Below are 19,481 nucleotides of genomic sequence, written 5' to 3'. Positions count from 1 at the left end.
TGATGTCGTTATTGTGTAAGTCTCGTCCATGAATGTTTGGGACATAGGAGTTATGGCATTTAGTGGGCGGTTACCCCATTAACTGCTATTAAGATCGAGTAATCAGCCGCTCGTGGACGACAATTATCCTATATGTTTATATATAGTTAATGTCCAAATTGAATAACCGTTGTCGATTTAGATAGGCGGTATGGTTCCAAAGAAGTAGTCGAGTAGATGTCAAATATTACTAGTTAATCGTAGGTTGTATGTCGAACCAAGTCAGATAAATACTGACTTGGTTAGGTTCGTTGCCGTTGGTGGTCAAGTTCCGTCGATCTTGATTGGTTGAACGTCGATCAAATCCAGATCCGTTGATATCAGTCGGTTTCAATCACAGCAATTCAGTCAGTGCAGAGATGAATTATCGCACAACTAGTGGTTGGAAGGCAAGAAAAAGAGCTAGTCGGCTAAGCGGCGAGGATCTACCCAACAAGATATATAAAATGATCAGATTTAGAATGTGTTGGGCCAACCCACAAATTAGGCTTGGATGGTATGGGTTGGGTTAAAATATGCACGATCTAGACTTGAGCTTGAAATTTAGGCGAGGTTCAATTTTTGAGCCTAATTCAATTCAGGATCGGGTAAGGTACAATTGGGCTGGCACGGGGTGACATTTGCAGCTTAAACCCATAGAAGGTATTCGGCGGAATAATTATTCGAAAGTTAACCCATTTATTATTCCATGCGAAAAAAAAAAAATGCAGCACCTAGCGGAAGGAACGATGGGGACCGTAGCCCCGGCTCCGGCGTCTAAATCCAGCTATCATTCAGACACGTCGATAGCAGCATGGGTACCAATAAAAACGCTCCGCGTATCCCAAAGTGATGACGTGGGCGGTGGCCGTCAAGCGTATGCCGTGGAGCAAACCGGTGCGCCAGATAGGAAAGAAGTCGAATACATTTAGACATCACTACCCTTACAGAGTAAAAATAATTACAAGATAACCACCGTCAGAGCGCTCATTTACGCGTAATTGTGCGACAGAACAAGGGCTATCACGTAAGATCGTAAAAGCCAACAACGTTATCTTACAAGTTGATGCATAATAACTCATGTGCGAGTGTCAGATCTGCCGTCCATATTACGTGCATGAAGTCATCCACGCCGCACGTACTACGCCGCATTCAGTAGAAAGTACCGAGAAATCTTGACGCTGTATATCAACGGCATATGATTATTCTTCTGTCATCGGACGGTAACTATAAGCTTTCGCTTAAAATCCCAGAAGGGCCTAGAGAACCCACCGCTTTCTGAAACCGTAGAGCGAGTTTTTTTTTTTTTGTTTTACCCCTTCTAAATTTTCTTTTTTCTTTTTTTTAATTTTTAATTTAGAGCATCTAAATTCTCCAGTTTTGTTCTTCTTTCGTGGGGAGAAGAAAAAGAGATGGAGTCCTCGACTTCTTTCAGAAGTCTCTAGTGGCGCTTGGAAACCCTCGATCCGATCTTTGGTTATTGCTCGAAGTTTTATTTGGAAGCTTGATCGGCATCGCCATGGCCGCGCCCTTCTTCTCAACGCCGTTCCAGCCCTACGTTTACCAGGTGCCATTCACTTCCCTTTCTCATCTCGATTTCCTTTGGATGCTGGGGTTTTTTTTGGAGTTCTCGTTTAGGATCTGATGTCAATCCAAAGAGATCTGTACGAAATTTCGGAAAATTTTGATCGATTTGTTGTGATTGGGGAAAATATTCGTGATGTGAACTCATAGTACTTCGATTTTGGTTGCAATTCCTCCTTACCGTTTCTTGAATCCTTTTTTACGGTGTTTTGTTGTATTTCATAACCAGTGGATGGGTGATATCCGTTGATTGAATCCGTTTTCTATTATTTATTACTGTGAAATTATTCTGAATTTTTATAATATACCCGGTTTTTCTCCTAATTTAGTCTATCTCATCTGTATGTTATACTGTCTGTTTATTGTTTTAGTTTTACGTAGTGGTGAAGTGTGGGTCCAATTTTTGAAATTAGACAACAACAATCCCTTTTTAAAAGAAATATAGTACTAATGGACCGATGAAAACGTAAGGATCTTTTGGTAGAATGTGATAGCAGAAAACATGGATAAACCAAAGGCAAGCTAGTACTCGAATGACCTTATCCCTTTGCAAATGGATTAGAGGATTCGGTATTTTAGGTTTCATCCTGGCTGAGATAGGCCTTTTTTGGTTTTCGCCCTAACTAATGCTATGCCTTTCTTGAAAAGCCTACTGTCTGTTTATTACCTTCGGTTTTCAGTAGTGGCCAAATGCACTACTAATAGGTCCAACCAAGGTTCACTGTCGACCGGTATAACAGGTCATATTGGCTGGCGAATGGTTCAGCTGTGCTGTTCCAGCGCATACCAAAAGGTGGAGGAGAGGGAGAAGGAAGAGGTGGGTGGGGGTGTGTGTTGATGACCTACCACCTGTGCCCCTGCAGGTCGTCATCCATCATCGTCGATTGATGACCTTCCGTCTATGCTCCTGCAGATGAGATGCCCCGTTCTCTTGATGGAAATGGTGTTTTCAAGCTAGAAAACACCCATAAGATATATGAGAAATCATAGACGACGGATCAGTGGTAAAAGGAATGAAATGAGGAGGGAGATCACCATCCGAGGATAGGGGATAAATGAATTTGAAGGGAGAGAGAGTGGGCGAGGGATCAAGAAGTCGTTGCTCAAAGTGCCTGTAGCAGACTTGCATTGTTTCGGAGGGAGGGAAAGAAGAAGAGCGAGTGAAGGAGAGCCTAGAGAAATTGGTCCAACCATATGGCCTTGTTATCAGTTTGGTCCGGTGTGGGCTGAACTCCCCGGTTTGGGTCTGTTCGCCAATCAATGGGTCCAACTATTGAAATTAAACAATGCAAACCCCTTTTGTGTTTCAAAATGATGTAATACTAAGAGTTTAGGGAAAACCTTGGGCTCATTTGCTAGATTGTGATGGCAAAAAAAATATAGAAAAGCAAACAGTAAACCATCAGTTGAGCAAGTTCATGTGGTTGACCCTCTAAGAGGCCACATCCCCTAGCAAACAGACTAGAGGAATTTCAATAATAGTGTTGCATGGTTTTCCTCTTGATTGGAATACTGTTATGATATTGGGCAGTTACTAACGTGATACTATGTGATATATAGTCTTTATTATCTGAGCCCTTGTAAAGTGATATGTCCCGAGATATTGGCTGATATGATATATCACCTGAGACATTTTTTTTCTTTCCTATCTTAAATGGTTTTTTATTTAAAATATTAATATTATTGTTTAAAATGCTAATTGTTTTGGATATTACTGTACAGGTTGATATTTCAAAATCTTGGTCATCAGATACTGGCTGAGACATAGGAACTTTCTTTTTTTTCTTTTTTTTTTTTGGATACAAATAGGAACTTTCTTCAGCCCTTCCATCGTAGTTACGATAAACTAATAGCTTGTTTCATCTTGGTTTTGGCAACCTGTTGAAAATAATGGAGATATTGGTTTTTAAAGTTCTTGTTAATTTTAGCTTACATTCTTGAGTGTTACCTTTCATAAACTGATTTAGAGTAAATCTAGGACAGACCTATTCTGTCATGCAAATAGCTGCTCCTGCCATGTTGTGGGAGGGGATTGATGTAAACTTGCGAGAATTTGTGTAATGCATAGGGTTTGGTCGAATCAAGATTTGTCATGCTAGCATCACATGGCCTTGAGGAACTTTTTGCTTGACTGAAATATCACCGGAAGTACATATTCTTTCAACTTGAAAACTCATCCTAAAGTGGCATGGTTAATTTGCTTACTTGACATCCTGAGAACAGTTGATATGCCTTAGCTAGTATGATTTTGGCACCAGCACACCTTGGTCTTTTAGAGAAGGAAAATTCTATGCCCATGAATGGGTACTTATTTATGGTCCTTTATGTGTGGAGGTAGCCCCACATGGATTGGACTACATCCTGTATATAGCAGCTGGTGCCATCCACATGGTTAGTGTCATGTAGCCATGTTAGCATGTAAGGCATGTGTATCAGAGCTCTTTCATCTAGGTAGAACTCCTTATAGGAATTCATCTCCATCCTTAAACATCTCCACCATTGCTATAGGATGTATGCTTAAACCTACATACTCTAGCCCCTGTATTATATATTTGCAAGGTAATTTGCTTCCCAATGATGGAGAAATCCAAAAGAGGATAACTGATGGTATGCTATCATTTAATCCCATCATTAATTCTCTTCAACCCTCTTTTGTTGACACTTTGCCTATGAGCATATATGCATAATCATCTTATGCATAAAGTCCTAGTTTTTTTTTTTTTTTATCTAAACAAACTTTGTTGCCTAAAAGTATTGGATAATCTTCAAGCAAATATGCTCTCTCATGATGCTTCTTTTGAGTGGCAGATTTTGAAAACGTAGTTAGTGATATCATATTACTAGAAACCATCAATCCAAGGTTGTTAAATTGCCTAGACGATCCTTGGCATTGACCCTTTCTAAGGCCCAGGTGGGAGCTCGAGAATATGTTCTCATACATAGTGATAAATGTAGTTCTTTGATTTAATTGCCATAATTTTACTTTATAATTTTTCTACTAAGTCATTTAGAGTATGTGAAGCTTCTTACCATCATTTAATGTTGAAGTATCAATTGGTATCTAAAAGAACACAACACATTATACATAGATTCAGCTTATATGTCTCTTAAAGTAAATACCTTTTCACTAAAGAGATAATTAATTGAAAATACAATGTTTTCCATAAATCAATGAACAAGATGCTTGCTTGAGACAAGGTGGCACCTAGGTGGCCATTGCTTGCCTAGGCGCTAACCTGGGGGCTTGGCCACTTCCTGGCCTAACATCCTAAGAACTGCCAAGCACCTAAGCTGTTGGGTTGTCCAAGTGCATGATTGGCTGCCTTCAACTTCCTTTGTTTGCTTTCTTAAACAATCATTTTCTTGCTAATGACTTGCCCTTTCTTGCTAGTCACTTGCCTTAAAATTTAGGTTAGCTATATTTTCTTCAATCTTCTCAAGTTGAAGATCTCTCTCTAAGTGGTTGAATTATCATCACTTATTTGCACTATTCATAGGTTAACTCTATCTATTATTCCTGAAATTTATCTAATATTTTTTCAAGCTTTGAACTGATGTTTTCCAATTGAAAAATATTTATTATCATTCCATTTTTCCCATATGTGTCGAATAGTTGGCACATGCTTCCTCCACAAATTAGATGTCCTGCAAAAATTAAGTTTTGGAGTAACTGCAGTGTTATGATCAAAGCAAAACAACATGGAAAGGGTGAGTGTGAAGTTAGGAAGCATTGTGCAAGAAGACAAAAGCTTTAAGCTCGTAGTTCCTTCTTAACTTTTTCTTGCTCTCTAACATGCTCAGTGTGCCTACAACCTGACTATGGGTTTCTTTTTATGTAAATTGGGGGTATATAAGGTGGTTTCTTAGTTCTTACTACTAAAATCTGAACTTCTCTTTCATTGGAAATGTGGTTGTTGTCACTGAATGTTGGTAAACTGAAATGTCATTTTTGATAAACATCATCATCATTAGACTTGTTGGACTTACCAAATGAATATATCATGCAGAGTCCCCAAACAACAGTGACCGCTTTTCAAATATTGGGTGGAGAATCACAAATTTTACAGGTATTTTGAAGCACCAACTTGTTTGAGTACCCTTTTTTCCAAGACTACTAACTTTTGCACATGTAATTGGAATCCAATTTCTAGATAATGTTGAAATCACAAGAGAAGGTAACCGCAAAGCCAGGTAAGTCAGTTTTCACTGCAGTCTTTTGGGCTTTATTTGTGATCAGATGGACATATTTTTTCTGAATTCATATATTAATTATGCATTTCATTTTGTTGTTGCATGCTGCTTATAATCTTATCTGATTTGCACTTACACCTTGTGTGCTCGACCTTATATCATGTTTTAGTAGGCACCACCAGTTCCTGATATGCCATCTACGAATTGCTAATCACTTTTGTTTTTGAGTGTATGATGCTTACTGTATAACCTGGTAATGAAAGATGCCAAAAAATAGAGGTTTTAGCACCATAATGTTATCCTTTCTGTCACGTTTCTGCAAGGGGTCTAGTTCATAAAATTAAGCATATGCTTTGTTCATTTATGTATTTCTAATTTCATAAACTGGTTGTTTAATATATTGAATCCAGTGAAGGAGCTTTAAGTTTATGTTGGAAAATTTCCTTAGGTACAATGTGTTACATGTCTGGTTCCATTCAAATGGACAATAATTACCTCCCTGAAAATGAAGGGGGTTTCTGGCAGTGGCTTTTCGGAAAAAGCGTAACAAGCATAGTTCTTTTTAATTCTGGTTCAGAGGATGGATTTGTTGGAATTGCAGCACCCTCTCCTGCGAGGATACTCCCGGTTAGTATATAAATGATAATTTAGCTAAATGTCCATATATGGTTATGGAATCTCAACCAAAATTTGTTTTTATGTTATAAGAGCTACAACAATACAAATATTTATGAAAATTAAGATCCACAACAATCCCTCAAGAGCTTTTGCTTGTTTGTAATTTTTATTTTAGTAACCAAATCCCTTCTCTTTTCCTTTGAATATCTAAAAGTTCTTCATCTTTTTCATTCTTAGACTTTCCTTATTGATTGTTGCTATTTCCTCTTTCTCTAAACTGCTATACAGCAAAAGCCCTTGTCAAATGTCAGCTTTTTGTCAATTCTTTTATATGTGAAGATCTGATCAACCTTTTAATTTTAAAGATTTCTACTGTAATTACTTTGCAATGATTTTTGAAGTGTCTTCTTCCTTATTTCTTAAAAGCCTTGTTAATGAGTTTTATATTTGAGACATTCTGAGAGATAACTAGGGCACCTTTTGACCATGAATCTAAGTATCACAATTTTTTTAATTTGTGAGACCAAGTCCTTCAAGTTCCAAGATAAGACGACATTATTAATTGCCATTGTATGATGGTCATAGGAATAATAGTTCTTGATATTCCAACAAGATGAATGATTGTCATTCACATGAGAGTGGCTTAACGTCATCCCAAGTTTAGTTTTCTTCGTTGCTGGCTTGCTGCCTTCGTCTTAGTGGTCTTCTCCAGTTCTACTTATGATGCCGCCCTTACCCTTTCTGAGGTCTATTGTATCATCTCATAGCCCCCCACTAGTGTCAACAATAAGAATATCCACCATAGAAACTGCTGCAGCCCACCACAATCTGTTGATAAGAACACAACCATTGTCACTGGCACTGCTTCAGTCGAATAAGAGTGTCGCTAGAAATCAACAGATTTTCTTCATTTTCTTAAAATGGGTCCTAAATTGCTTGAGGACAATGTGCGGTAGGTCATGAAATTGTTTTCCTTACTCTTGCCCACACATGGACAGTTTTCTGCTTATATGATTTTAATGAGGCTAAGGCCCCATGCTCCTGTAATTCTGAAGTTGTGGAAGGAGTAAAACACTTCACTGCTGGCCTCATAAATGAATTTCACAGATGTTTTCCATTTCTTTGGATGGCAACTGAACATTTGTCATTTTCTATTCAATGTCTTAAATAATGGTTTCAACTCCTGGTGGGACATCTTGCAGGATGCTGGCATGGGGTGCCGTCCCTAGTTTTGGGATGGGACTGTCCTGCCATCATCCCAGTGTCCCAATTGGTGCAGGTTGGGACATCCTCTGTCCCAAGTCCTGGGACAGAGCAGGACAGCTGCCTGTCCGATGGAAAAACTGGGATGGCCCCATCCAATGGGATTTAAAATCATGTCTTAAATATAAAACTTTTAGAAAGAAAAGATAAGTGAATCCTTATTTACAGAAGGCCATTCATTGAATTCTAAATTATTGTTAGATTTGCTGGTATTTTTGTTAAACATTGCTATGTGAGTTTGTATCTGTTGTATTTATTTCATCTTCTAACTCAGTCATTTTTTTTTTTATAGATTGACTTGGCAAACTTTGGTGGAGAAATTCTTTGCCAGGTAGAGTTGATTCCTTCATCTCTATTGCTTTGTTTAACTGATCTTGTTCTAAGAACTTGTTGTTCATGAAGTTTTGAAATTAGTGATGCAAATGGCCTAGCTTGACTCTTGTTTCATATTTCCTACCACTGACTTATGTCAGCTGATGGATGTACCTGCTAACATACCTTACAAGACCAGTTCATCTTGATTTGCTTTCATTGGCTTGCTATTATGAGCCGATTATGTATAAATCGTCAATAGTTGATAACTTGATATGACACCATTCTTTTTATGTTATGTTCTCACCTTTTCTTTTTCACATTTTTGGTTTCTATTTAAGTTGCATTGGTGTCCACAGCCCACTTAGTGTTAATAATACTTGTGTTTGCCTGATAACTTGATTTATGCATATAAGTTTGAATTGTTGTCAGGTCAGACTTGAAGCTTATGAAACTCCTAATGTGTAGCCAGCTTAAAAATGTTCTTTAGTAGGCATCCCATGTTTTTGTCTCCTTAATTTATTGTTAAAACTTATTTTTTTGTAGTATGCATTTTTTTTGAAAATTCAAAGTGATGTATATGCCAGTACTCTTTTCTTTTTCTTTTCCTTTTTTTTTTTTTGGACAACAAAACTTGCACTGGCCTGCCTAAGCAGGTTGCTGAATGATTTTGTGTTTGGGCACTGGCAACACCCTGTGTGTCTGATTGCAGTACTTTGACAATCATCGCTGGCTTGCTGCGGCATATGCCAGAGATAGTTTTTATCATCACAAGGGTCCATAGCCTAGTCAATTTGAGAAGGTTCCAAATTCAAGTTCAAGTCAAATTATAACTGGCTGTTTTATCAGATCCAAATTTGGATCATGTCAGTCAATTTTAGTACGTTGACTAGGTGAAAACATGTGCTTTTATAAATTATTTATTTTTTTATATTTACATGTTTGCCCTTTTTTTCTTCTCATCTCGGAGCAATGCAGAATATTTCACAATTTTCAAATTTGGTTGTTGTAGCCAGATGCATTCCTTTGCTCTGTCAATGATGTAACAGTCTCAAGCACAGTTGATCAGAGAGCCCGCAATATTGAAGTTGGTGCAGAGGTAAGGTCTAATGCTGCACTTTTTTTTCCCCCTCTTAAGAGTCTTCTTTCTCTCGCATCTGGATTACATTGATTTAATTCTGTTCTCATAGCTGTCTATTCCTATTTTAGGCAATCCTTAAACAGAAGCTGATAGGGCAGGGCCTTGCTTTCCTTGTTGGTGGTGGTTCAGGTATATTTATTTCTCTACTGTTCTATTACATCCTCTTTATTGTGCCATTATGAAGATGTGCTTTTTGGATCCCCACAAGTCTTTGATTGAGTACTGGTTGTTGTTATTAATATCAGAATTTTCCAAAATAGCATAGAATGTTGAACAGTATTAAATAGTAATGCTGCCATATATTTGGAGGAAAATATTGCATAGATTAGCATAATATTGAATTATATTGACACTAGAATAACTCATGTACATCTTTGTTAGGTCAATAACAAGTGAATAACCGATATATTTTTAACGTCAAAATACCATCTTATTGACTTCCAAGGTCTCAAGTAAAATTTGCAATCATGATTAGTGAGATGTAATCGAACAAGCATCTTCAGCATCTTGTTCTTTCACTTGAACAAGGTTTTATTAACACCATTAGAGCTGTTTGCTAGCTGGGCCCAAAATAGTTACTGGCAATTGTAATGTTATGGATTATATAGTTTGATGACTTAATGTTGAGATGACTATCAGTATCCAGTATAATGTTAAGTATCAGGTAAAACCAGGGAAACAGCAGCTTCATTTGACAAAATCACTGATAACACGATATAAGATTATTATTTTTTATACATTAAGCCTATATATTTTAATCATAGGTGCCCTGTAACATGTCATAATGTGCATTATAACATTATGATGGTTATAATCTAAAATCGTTCTCTTTAGTCCCTATGATAGGGTAATGCAATAATGCTTGATCCTTGCAATTTTGCTCCAGAGTATATAACACCCCTGTAAGTTTCTTTTTGCAACATCTCCATGGTGTAAAAGCAGCTGGTAAGGAAACCTTCCAAAGCTGGTAAGGAAACCTTCTTTTTTTTTTTTTTTTTTATAAAATCAACCACTTCTTTTTCTAGCTTTTCATTATTGCCATCCTCAATATAGGAGCAACTTGAACCTTGTGTAACCTGAATTGACTCTGATTTAACTCATATTTTAGGTCTGGTTGGGTCAATATGTGAAACTTGGGGAAAACATCAGGGCTTAGACAGCTGATATGATCCAAATTTTTATTGTAGGGCTCCCAACCTAACCTAAAACAAGTCCAACTTAAAATCCAAGGCTAGAATTATAGTAAAGAACCTATATTGGTTGAATTCAAAATGAGCTTGACCTAAGCTAACCAAATTTGTGTTTATGTTGAAATTTTCAAGGCATGGTTGGATTTGGGTTTTGTTGTTCGGGTTAATTTTCAACAAGGGTCTAGTTAGGATCAGATAGTTCATTGTTTGGTGGGGCCTGGGTGATTTTTGGTCCAACCTAACCCACTCAAGTTGCAAATTTCAAGTACCTTGGTTCAAGGAGGTTACTGAAAGTCAACTTTAAGGCACATGTGCATTTATTTATGTTAAGTTTAGGATCTTGACTGTGATTTACCTCTTGAAAAATTTCAGGGAGGCAATTTGGGTAGATATTTGATTGAATCTCCTTCTTGTAGCTTCAGACTCGCAAAGATCAAAGTTAAAAATCTTAGTTTTTGAGTCAATGAGGTATATTAGCTTCAAGGTTTCCCATTTATCTTTCAGAGACGTAAAGCGCACATTGAAGCTGATTTGTGGTTTCATGCTTTTCCACAACCATTCCACTTAAAATTATCCCCTCAAGGTGGTGGAGATACTTTCCTTTCTCCTTTCCCTTTTAAGTAAGGGAGCAGCTGTGGACCATTATAGGTAACTTTGTTTGACACTATTGATGAAATCATGAAACTGGTATCCTAAGTTTCAGAGAATAATTTTGAATCCATATTTTCAAAAGACAATGATTATAGTGTCAATCTGCAGAGTCTATCATTTTTGCTGATTGCACATATGTTGCAAAGATGAGAGTAGGGAAAACATATGCACAAACATTCCTCAAGTTTTTCTGGTATTCTAGGACATTCCTGAACCCCTTTGTACCTAGATATTCTTCTTTTACTCTGCCCTTGTGCATTGAACTCAACATGATTTCATACGGTAAAAAAATCAAATGTACATATCTCACTTATATGATTAAAATATGAAAAACAAGATGTGGTGACCTAGTTCAAATTTTAGTGGCCTTGATTTTTAATAAAAGTATGTTGAAAGAAAAGTTTAAGTCCAAGGGTTGCTTTAATACCATCTGAGGACTCTAGGATCTTGCAATCCTTAGGGGTGGAATTGATATGCTATGCCTTTCTTTTCCCAAAATCCACTGAACAAACATCTAATTGAGGAATTTAGACAGATCTGTGAAAAGAAAAAAAGAAAAAAAAACTAGCCAACAGAGCTTAATGAATAGATGGAAAAATTAAAAAAAGAGAGAGAAGGGACAAGAGAAGAGAGTAGAGAGAGAATAGGGGATTTATATACTCAGGCATTTAGGCTAAATAATCACATCAACTGACCAAAATTTGCTCCAAGGACTAAGACTCAATTAAATAAATATAATCATGTAGCAGCCCGGACAGCACTGTATATTGGTTGCTAGCAAGCTAGGTCTATGTTGCTAATTCCCTTTGTTTTATTTAAAAATTAATCGCACATGATTTGTGGACATGAATATGCATATGAGACTTGAGTAAATGCCTGGAAAAGGAAATGTTTTGTTAATATTGGAAAAGGAAACGTTTTGAGATTAAATTAGCATATGCTTAGGCATGCTCCTGCATATAGCAGTTGTACCTGAGCTTATGTAACACAGATTCAGTTAATTCGCAGGCAGACAATTTTTTTAGATAAAGTGACACTAGGTGCGACCGATCTGTTACTTCCGCATTTTCCTTCATCCTGCCTATCAAGCAGCTAGATGTTATCTTCTCAAACACTACTGCTACAGTGTGCTTTCTTAACATGGTAGGGCTACAATTTTATTCTCAAGAAAAGGCGGTTATGTTATAACTCTGCGGTACATTCACCCTCACCAGCCATCATGGGTTAAAGTGCTGTTCATGCATGCTCTCTACCATGCTGCTTGATGATATCTTTTCGGATAATATGGCGTGGCAATACTCTTCTTATACATAACAATTTGAAGATTGTTTTCAAACTTGGTTTCAGTTTTAGTTTCAATTTTGCTCCTTGGTAGGTTTTGCTTTCATTAGTTTTGCCGAGTCTCAGTCAAGAAATCAAAAACGATTATAAAAACACAAAAGCAAGGAAAAAAGAAACCAAATCAAGTTATTTTGCATCATTTTATTGTATCTTGAGTTATCAAAAATCGTAATTTATTTAGTTTGGGTAGCTTTATGTTGAAGCTGAACTTATTGAAGCTTAATGCATTAAACATGTAGCGAATATACTAACTTATTCAGTATTAATTTCAAATATTACTCAGTCAAGTCTGAACTAGCATGACCCAGTACTAAGGAGTATAAAATTAATTACCTATACCTATTTAGTATGACTTTCAATAATCAAAATAAAAAAGTGAAGTACGTTATGGTAATGTCAGTAGAATGTCATGTACACCAAATTTTTGAAATTAATAAAAGGTCCTGGTCTCCCCAAACAGCCCCTTTTCAAATTAGCCATGCATGTGCATCTTTTCATGTTGCATTGTTGTCTATAGCCTCACGATGCACATCCCATAAATTTGGTGATGTCTATTTACTTGTTAAACCTTTTTCTTTAAGAAAAAACTGGGATTTCAGGGTGAGAGTTTTTTTTTTTTTTTTCTGTCGGGGGGGGTGGTGGGGGTTGGGGTGAAGAAGGGAGTTACTTCCAACTAGGTTCGGTCAAAACTGTTGCAACTGGCTGATGCTGACTAAAACCTAAGTTTTTCATCAGTTTTGGATCATAACAAGAGAAAAAAAATCTATTTGGGCTGGAAAAAAAAAACTTGACGTGCAAGAATATGTCAAAAGTTCTTACTAAACGTGAAATTTACATGTTTTTCCATCAACTCTCCTCATGCATATATGCATTCATATCACTCTCAATTAATTTTGCAATTACATGCAGTTTTAAGCTCACAAAATTGATTAACTGGGCCTAGTAATATAACGAAATAAATTAAAAAAATTGCATTGGTTTCTTATCTCTGCCTTATTCTGGTTTGTTGGACAAACATGGGTTTATTGCACTTTATGATAGAATTCTCTGTTGGATTTTAGATATTTTGCATGTGGATTGCAAAATAATTTTGAAAAATAAGCAGGAAGACTAGATTAAATCAGATTTAATCCTGCGCATATATAGATTTAAATCAAATACCTATGGATCTAGTTCATATGATGATAAACAAGATTAAGAGTATTTGATTTCAGAGAATAAAATAATTTTATGATCGAATCACATATTTGAATCGCTGAACTCCTTCAGATCCGGATTTGAGGATGTCTCAGGTTCTGGTGTAGCCGCGTACGTATCTGACCTCTACGGGTATCTAAACGAGGCCTGATCTGATTGGAGGCTCTTTGATCTTTCCGGGATGCTAGCTTCCTTGCAGAGATCACTTCCTTGATGGTTGATTAGGATCTTTTTCAATCTTTAAGACTCTCATAAAGAAGAAGAAGACTAAGAGGAAGAAGATGAGGAAGAAGAAACTATGAGAACCCTTTCTCTCTTTTCCTTCTCTTTTCTCTTTACGATCTCACGCCCAAAGAGGAGTCCCACGTCCAAAATTGATCTTGTATCAGGTCTCCATGTCCCATAATCCCTCTTTAAATAGGTGTCCAAGTAGTTAGGATAAGACTATGTTTGATCTTATTAGGTTTGATAAGATCAAACCTAATCAAACTAGGATTTCAACTTTGATCCAATCAAAAGCAGGTCAAATCAGATCTGATCCTTATCAAAAAGAGGAGAAATAAGGAGGCGTGGAAGGGCTTTAGCATGGCCCTTTGGTGGCAAAAAACAAGGGAGGCGATCTCCTTATTTGGCGCGGAGATAGGTGGCGCAAGGAGATAGAATCCTAATCTAATTGGGATTCCTTTAAGTGCTGATTTAAATCTGATTTAATCCTAACCAATTTAGGATTAGGTAGCACTCAAATTAAGTTAATTCCTAGTCCAATTAGGAACTCAATTAAATTTGAATTAAATCATAATTCAATTAGAAAATTGATTAAATCAAGTTCTAGTCAAACTAGGAACGATCTTCTTATGCAATTGGATTATCTCATAATCCAATTAGACTTGATCTAATCAAACCTAAATCAAATCAAATTGAATCTAATTCAATTAGATCTGATTTGAACCTCATAGTTCAATCAGATTGAGTCAGACAGCAATCCAATTGCTAATTGATCCTCTTACAATTTGCTAACACTTAGCAAATTAGTTAATTACAATTTTTGCATTATCAATCATATTAATAATTAAATCCTATTACGATTCATAATCGTAACTCAACCATCTGATCAGTCAAGAACCTCTTTTGTGTATGATCCCATAGGTTTTGTTCTGTCGGATAACGGGACATACCATGTTTAACATTATAGTATCATTGAAACTCCTTTCGATGGGTTAGAACAATTCTAACTCATACCAATAAAGATTATCGATCCAGAATGATCCTAGTGAGTTCTTACAATCCACTAGTGACACCTAGTAGTATATAGTGGCAATCCAGCAGAATAGAAAATAGAATCCCTAGGTGTAGTTATCGTATGATTTAATTCCTCTATCGTGAGTCCTGACAAGACGGAGACTATGGAAACTTGTCAAACCCTAACATCCGTCATATGAAAGATTCAATTAGCTCAAGTCCAAATGTGATACTCATGAAAACTTCTTTCCATCAATTACCTTGCTATGGCCATAGACTTATGGATTTAGCTTCTCAAATCTTATAGGACTTCCTTATTTACTAAGGTCGATAGATTTCTTATAAGTGCACATCCTACTCCTACAACGAACCTACTGTAGCCAACATACACTACAAAGACTTAAATGGCTAGGAGATTATGTTTATATGCAGTTAAATTACAGCAACCTCACTATGAGCAATCGCAGGTCAATGAACCACTCACATCACTATGGCATCGAGAAGATCACTGATGAATGAGTAGACATCCATGTGATCTTCGTATGGTTACGTTCAGTACCGATGTTTTCTAACAATCATCTCCACTCTTGCTCAGTGTCTCTATACTGTAGATTCAAGACTCGTCTACCTCGAAGAAAGCGATTCATACACCAATTTAATCGGATCAATCACTTTCTCTACGAGGATCCATCGATGGGGAGCAATTTAGGAATTAATTATACATGTCTCAAATCTAAACTCTTTAAAATATGTATCTTTAAATTATTAATTTTTTGGACGATTCTCGGACGCATAACACAAGAATGGATAAAAAATTGCCCACTTTATTGATAAATTAATTGTTTAAGTACAAAAATATGTTCTAGAATTATTACAATGTGTTTGCCATATTGGCTTCTAGGACATACATCTAACATACCTGTTGACATATAAGTGTAAGAATGTAAAGAGCATGAAATTTTTACATGCTTTTCCATCAACTCCCCTCACGCATATATGCATTCATATCACTTTCAACTAATTTTGCAATTACATGCAGTTTTAAGCTCACAAAATTGATTAACTGGGCCTATTAATGTCATGAAACAAATTAGAAAGATTGCATTGGTTTCTTATCTCTGCCTTATTCTGCTCTGTTGGACAAACATGGGCTTCATTGTGCTTCATTATAGAATCCCTGTTGACATGTAAGCATAAAAATGTAAAGAAAATGAAATTTACATGCTTTTCCATGAACTCCCCTCATGCATATATGCATTCATATCACTCTCAATTAATTTTGCAATTACATGCAGTTTTAAGGTCACAAAATTGATTAACTGGGCCTATTAATATCACGAAACAAATTGGGAAGATTGCATTGGTTTCTTATCTCTGCCTTATGATGGTTTGTTGGACCAACATTGGGCTTCGTTGCGCTTCATGATAGAATCCCCATGGACATGTAAGCGTAGAAATGTAAGGAAAATGTACTTACGGATCTCTTTTCTTGTGTCTAAACAATGGTATTTATGAAAAGCAAATATGTGGAAAATAATTTGAATTCCACTGCCCTCTGCTATGACATTTAGTGAGGACATCCATCAACTAGCTGAATGTGTTTATTGGCAGTTTTGATTAACATCTTCATGCATACTTCTTGCGTTTTCAGATTCTTGTTTCAAGTGCTTACTGTTTTTTCATACTCATTGAGTAATTATAAAAAAGCATAAATAATACCAGAAAATAAGAAGCTTAAAGAATTGCTAGAGTTGTGATAAAAATACAGTATAAGATAATAAAAATAAACTCCAGCCCCCTTCCATTCATCTTGTGCATCTCATCTAAGATATCTGTGACAATATCTGTTGTGTCAGCATTTTGGGCTTTTAGCAATATGCAAAACAGTGGTCCTTATTTTCTCAGCCAATGTTAACTGATATAACCCAAGATATTGGTAGATACAAACTAATATCAGATTTTGTAATTTCTTTTTACTGCTTTTCTATTGATTTTGTTTTAGTCACTAGATTTAAATTAAAGTACATTGCTTCACTATGTTTATAATATTATATTTTTTGGTATAGAGATTTGATCTGTGCCCTCTGCTTTGAGAGGACAAGTTTGTAACAGACTAGTATCCTTAGCTTATAAATAAGTTTATAGTTTTTAGTCGTTAATTAACTCTTTGAACTCTTTGGTGTTTCTTTATGCTAGTTGCACAGAAAATTCTTGCTTCTGGTGAAGTACTAGTTGTTGATGCTGCCTGCATCGTAGCTATGACGAATACCATCAATTTCCAGCTGAAGCACTCCAACCCAATGAGAAGGGTGGTATTTGGCGTGAGTTTATCTGCTTTCCTACTTTCTGGTGCTGATCATATTTCAATGCCTTTTTATGACTAAAGATATCTGTTCATTTCTTGAAATGGAATCACCAGTAAAGTCTATCATGGCCATTTCATTTCTTGAAATGCATATATGGCATGGCTTTGGGATTATTATGAGGCTGATTAGCAGTGTTTCCAGTCGAAGGAATGTCTAATAAGTTCTCTTCACCTGTAATATAATTGACTAGATATTAACTTAAAATTTAATGATCTGCCGGTATTACAATCTGTTTGGTTATTGGTTGCACTTCTGCTTATGATTGTTATACCATAATGACTGGTATTGGGGAGGAAATAGTTAACCTGTGGTTCCATAACTCTGCAATGTTGCCATTTTGCTTTGCTGTATTTGGTTATTTCTATTAGATACCACGGCATGTAACAAATTATGACATTTTTGTTCTCATCATTATTTATTTATTTTGGTTTAGCATTGAGAGCTCACTGTCATTACATTGCAGGGCGACAACCAATTAATGGCTACTCTAACAGGACCTGGTGTTGTCTTTATTCAGAGTTTACCCTTCCATCGACTTTCTCAGCGTATTGCAAGGTAATTTCATTGCTATGTACTTTTCATATTTTCATTACACCTGTGAATTCTATTTCCTTTCACTCTGAGAGAACTTCCCCTTTTGCAGGGCTGTCACAGCGCCAAGCATGAGGGAAAACCCTAAGTTCTTCATTCAGATAGCGATTTTCTTCTTTCTGGCATATGTTATGATTGTATCGTCGTTGATATTGACGGATGTCTAGTTCCTACCCTCCTCTCCAATATTCATTTCCTTCATACGTAATTCTCATAGCGATAGGAGGTACCTTTTTTTCCTTGTAGGCGTTAAGGATATTGACGTTAAATCGAAAAGGGGGGTGAAAGTATGGGAATTTGATGTTTAGTTTTTCTAGCTTGATGCAAAAAATATTGCTATTCAGCATGATCAAATTGCCAGCTTTATTTCTTCTGAAGGGTTTTGGGATATTTTTTTCTGGCTGGGGTAGTTCTGCTGATTACTTCAGGATCGTGAACTGGGGAAATATGCAGATGACCACTGGATTGTGGATAATCTTTACTTTGTAACTTATCTATTGATTCCTTGAAGTAAGAAAGCTCTTTTGACTTCATCTAGTAGTTGGTCTTGACATTACATTATAAGAAACTTGCGATTTTCAGGGAAGAAGGGCAAGTAGAAATCGAAGCTTTTATGTAATTTTATTGTATTATATAATCTTACTTCAGTGTCTGAATTTGTAGTGGATCGAGAACTATGGAATGTGAAATTACGTTTTGAAGCTGTCTTTGCTATTCGGGACTTCTCATTTTGCGTACTTCCATAAACTTAAATCAATTATTCATTATGTTAATCACCAACTTGTCAAGTTTTGAATAAATGCTAGCATATTCTGTCTCGCAAGTCCAGAACAGATGGTTTGAATAGGCTTACAAGTTGTAACCGATTGATGACCTGGACCATACCCAATGCTTTGATCGATTTGGGGTGGCCTCTAGAAGGAGACTTGGACTTCAATTAGGGTTTCCCAATCTAATCTGATTGTGTGAAAAAAATAAAAAAATTCAACGAAGAAGGCAGGAAGGCGACTTGGAAGACATTTCTTAGATCGGTGTTGGGGTAGACAGGAATCCGACTTATTACCCGTGCTCTTGGACATGATGGTCTGCTGTAGATGATCTATGCTCTTCCAATGCCTCATACAGGCTTGGAAGGGAACCACGTGAATTGATTGGCTAACCATGTGATTTAGATTGATGAAAAGAAGGCAATGGCGACGACTTCCCATGCCAACTAGCCCCATGGATTGGACCACGCAGGTCTAATCAATGCACTTGTGTATTTTTTTAACGGTCAAGCAAGCGACAAACGCATGTAACGATTATTAGGCCTGGTAAAAGCTTTTGACCACCTTCTCCAGTCCTGCGCGGAATGTACAAAAGATTCATTGAAGTCATTGAACAGAATATTTAACCTCTTCTTGATAAATCTTCAATCTCCGTTCTGCCCAAGAACAATGATTTATGCAACAAACAAGCTTCGCAAGTAATTAAATCTTGGGATAGGGGCAACGTACCTTGATGGCTGGCTCTTTGGCAGTCACCCATCTTGGTGCTGCTAGCTTTCATCTTTATATTTGTTCATAATAGCTGTTTGTTATTTTAGAATGCTCTTTACCAAGTCACTCACATGTGTGTTTGACCATCATATCCTAAAATTTTTTATTTCAATCTACAAGTTGTTGCACTCTCCTTCCAAAAGGATCGAGATGTTAACTATCTAAAATCAATGATGGCGATCTCATATGGAGGATCTACATTATTGGTTGTGATCTACATTACAGAAATTATTTTGGAATC

The 19,481-nt window shown here is 36.5% G+C and overlaps 1 protein-coding gene across 2 annotated transcripts; it reads left to right on the top strand.

The window, feature by feature from the left end:
- The first annotated feature begins 1,372 nt into the window (after window positions 1-1,372).
- Window positions 1,373-18,416, top strand: LOC105053355 (uncharacterized). 2 transcript variants are annotated; one of them, XM_010934459.3, is made up of 10 exons: window positions 1,373-1,585; window positions 5,610-5,669; window positions 5,754-5,793; window positions 6,371-6,420; window positions 7,967-8,005; window positions 8,999-9,085; window positions 9,196-9,256; window positions 16,942-17,066; window positions 17,575-17,666; window positions 17,755-18,416. In XM_010934459.3, the coding sequence occupies exons 1-10, from the start codon at window positions 1,538-1,540 to the stop codon at window positions 17,867-17,869; spliced, it is 717 nt and encodes a 238-aa protein (XP_010932761.1). In that variant the 5' UTR covers window positions 1,373-1,537; the 3' UTR covers window positions 17,870-18,416. The 2 variants fall into 2 exon arrangements, with proteins under 2 accessions (XP_010932761.1, XP_010932760.1); XM_010934458.4 differs by having other exon boundaries at window positions 1,377-1,585; window positions 6,242-6,420.
- Window positions 18,417-19,481: the final 1,065 nt, after the last annotated feature.

Source organism: Elaeis guineensis, chromosome 10, assembly GCF_000442705.2.
Source record: "Elaeis guineensis isolate ETL-2024a chromosome 10, EG11, whole genome shotgun sequence".
Taxonomy (NCBI): Eukaryota; Viridiplantae; Streptophyta; class Magnoliopsida; order Arecales; family Arecaceae; genus Elaeis; species Elaeis guineensis.
This window is presented reverse-complemented; position numbering and strand designations above follow the sequence as displayed.

Coding starts and splice junctions, on each gene's coding strand:
- LOC105053355 (XM_010934458.4), top strand. CDS start 1,538: ATGGCCGCGCCCTTCTTCTCAACGCCGTTCCAGCCCTACGTTTACCAG. Junction 6,421..7,966: donor CTCCTGCGAGGATACTCCCG/GTTAGTATATAA, acceptor TTTTTTTTATAG/ATTGACTTGGCAAACTTTGG. Junction 9,257..16,941: donor CCTTGTTGGTGGTGGTTCAG/GTATATTTATTT, acceptor TCTTTATGCTAG/TTGCACAGAAAATTCTTGCT.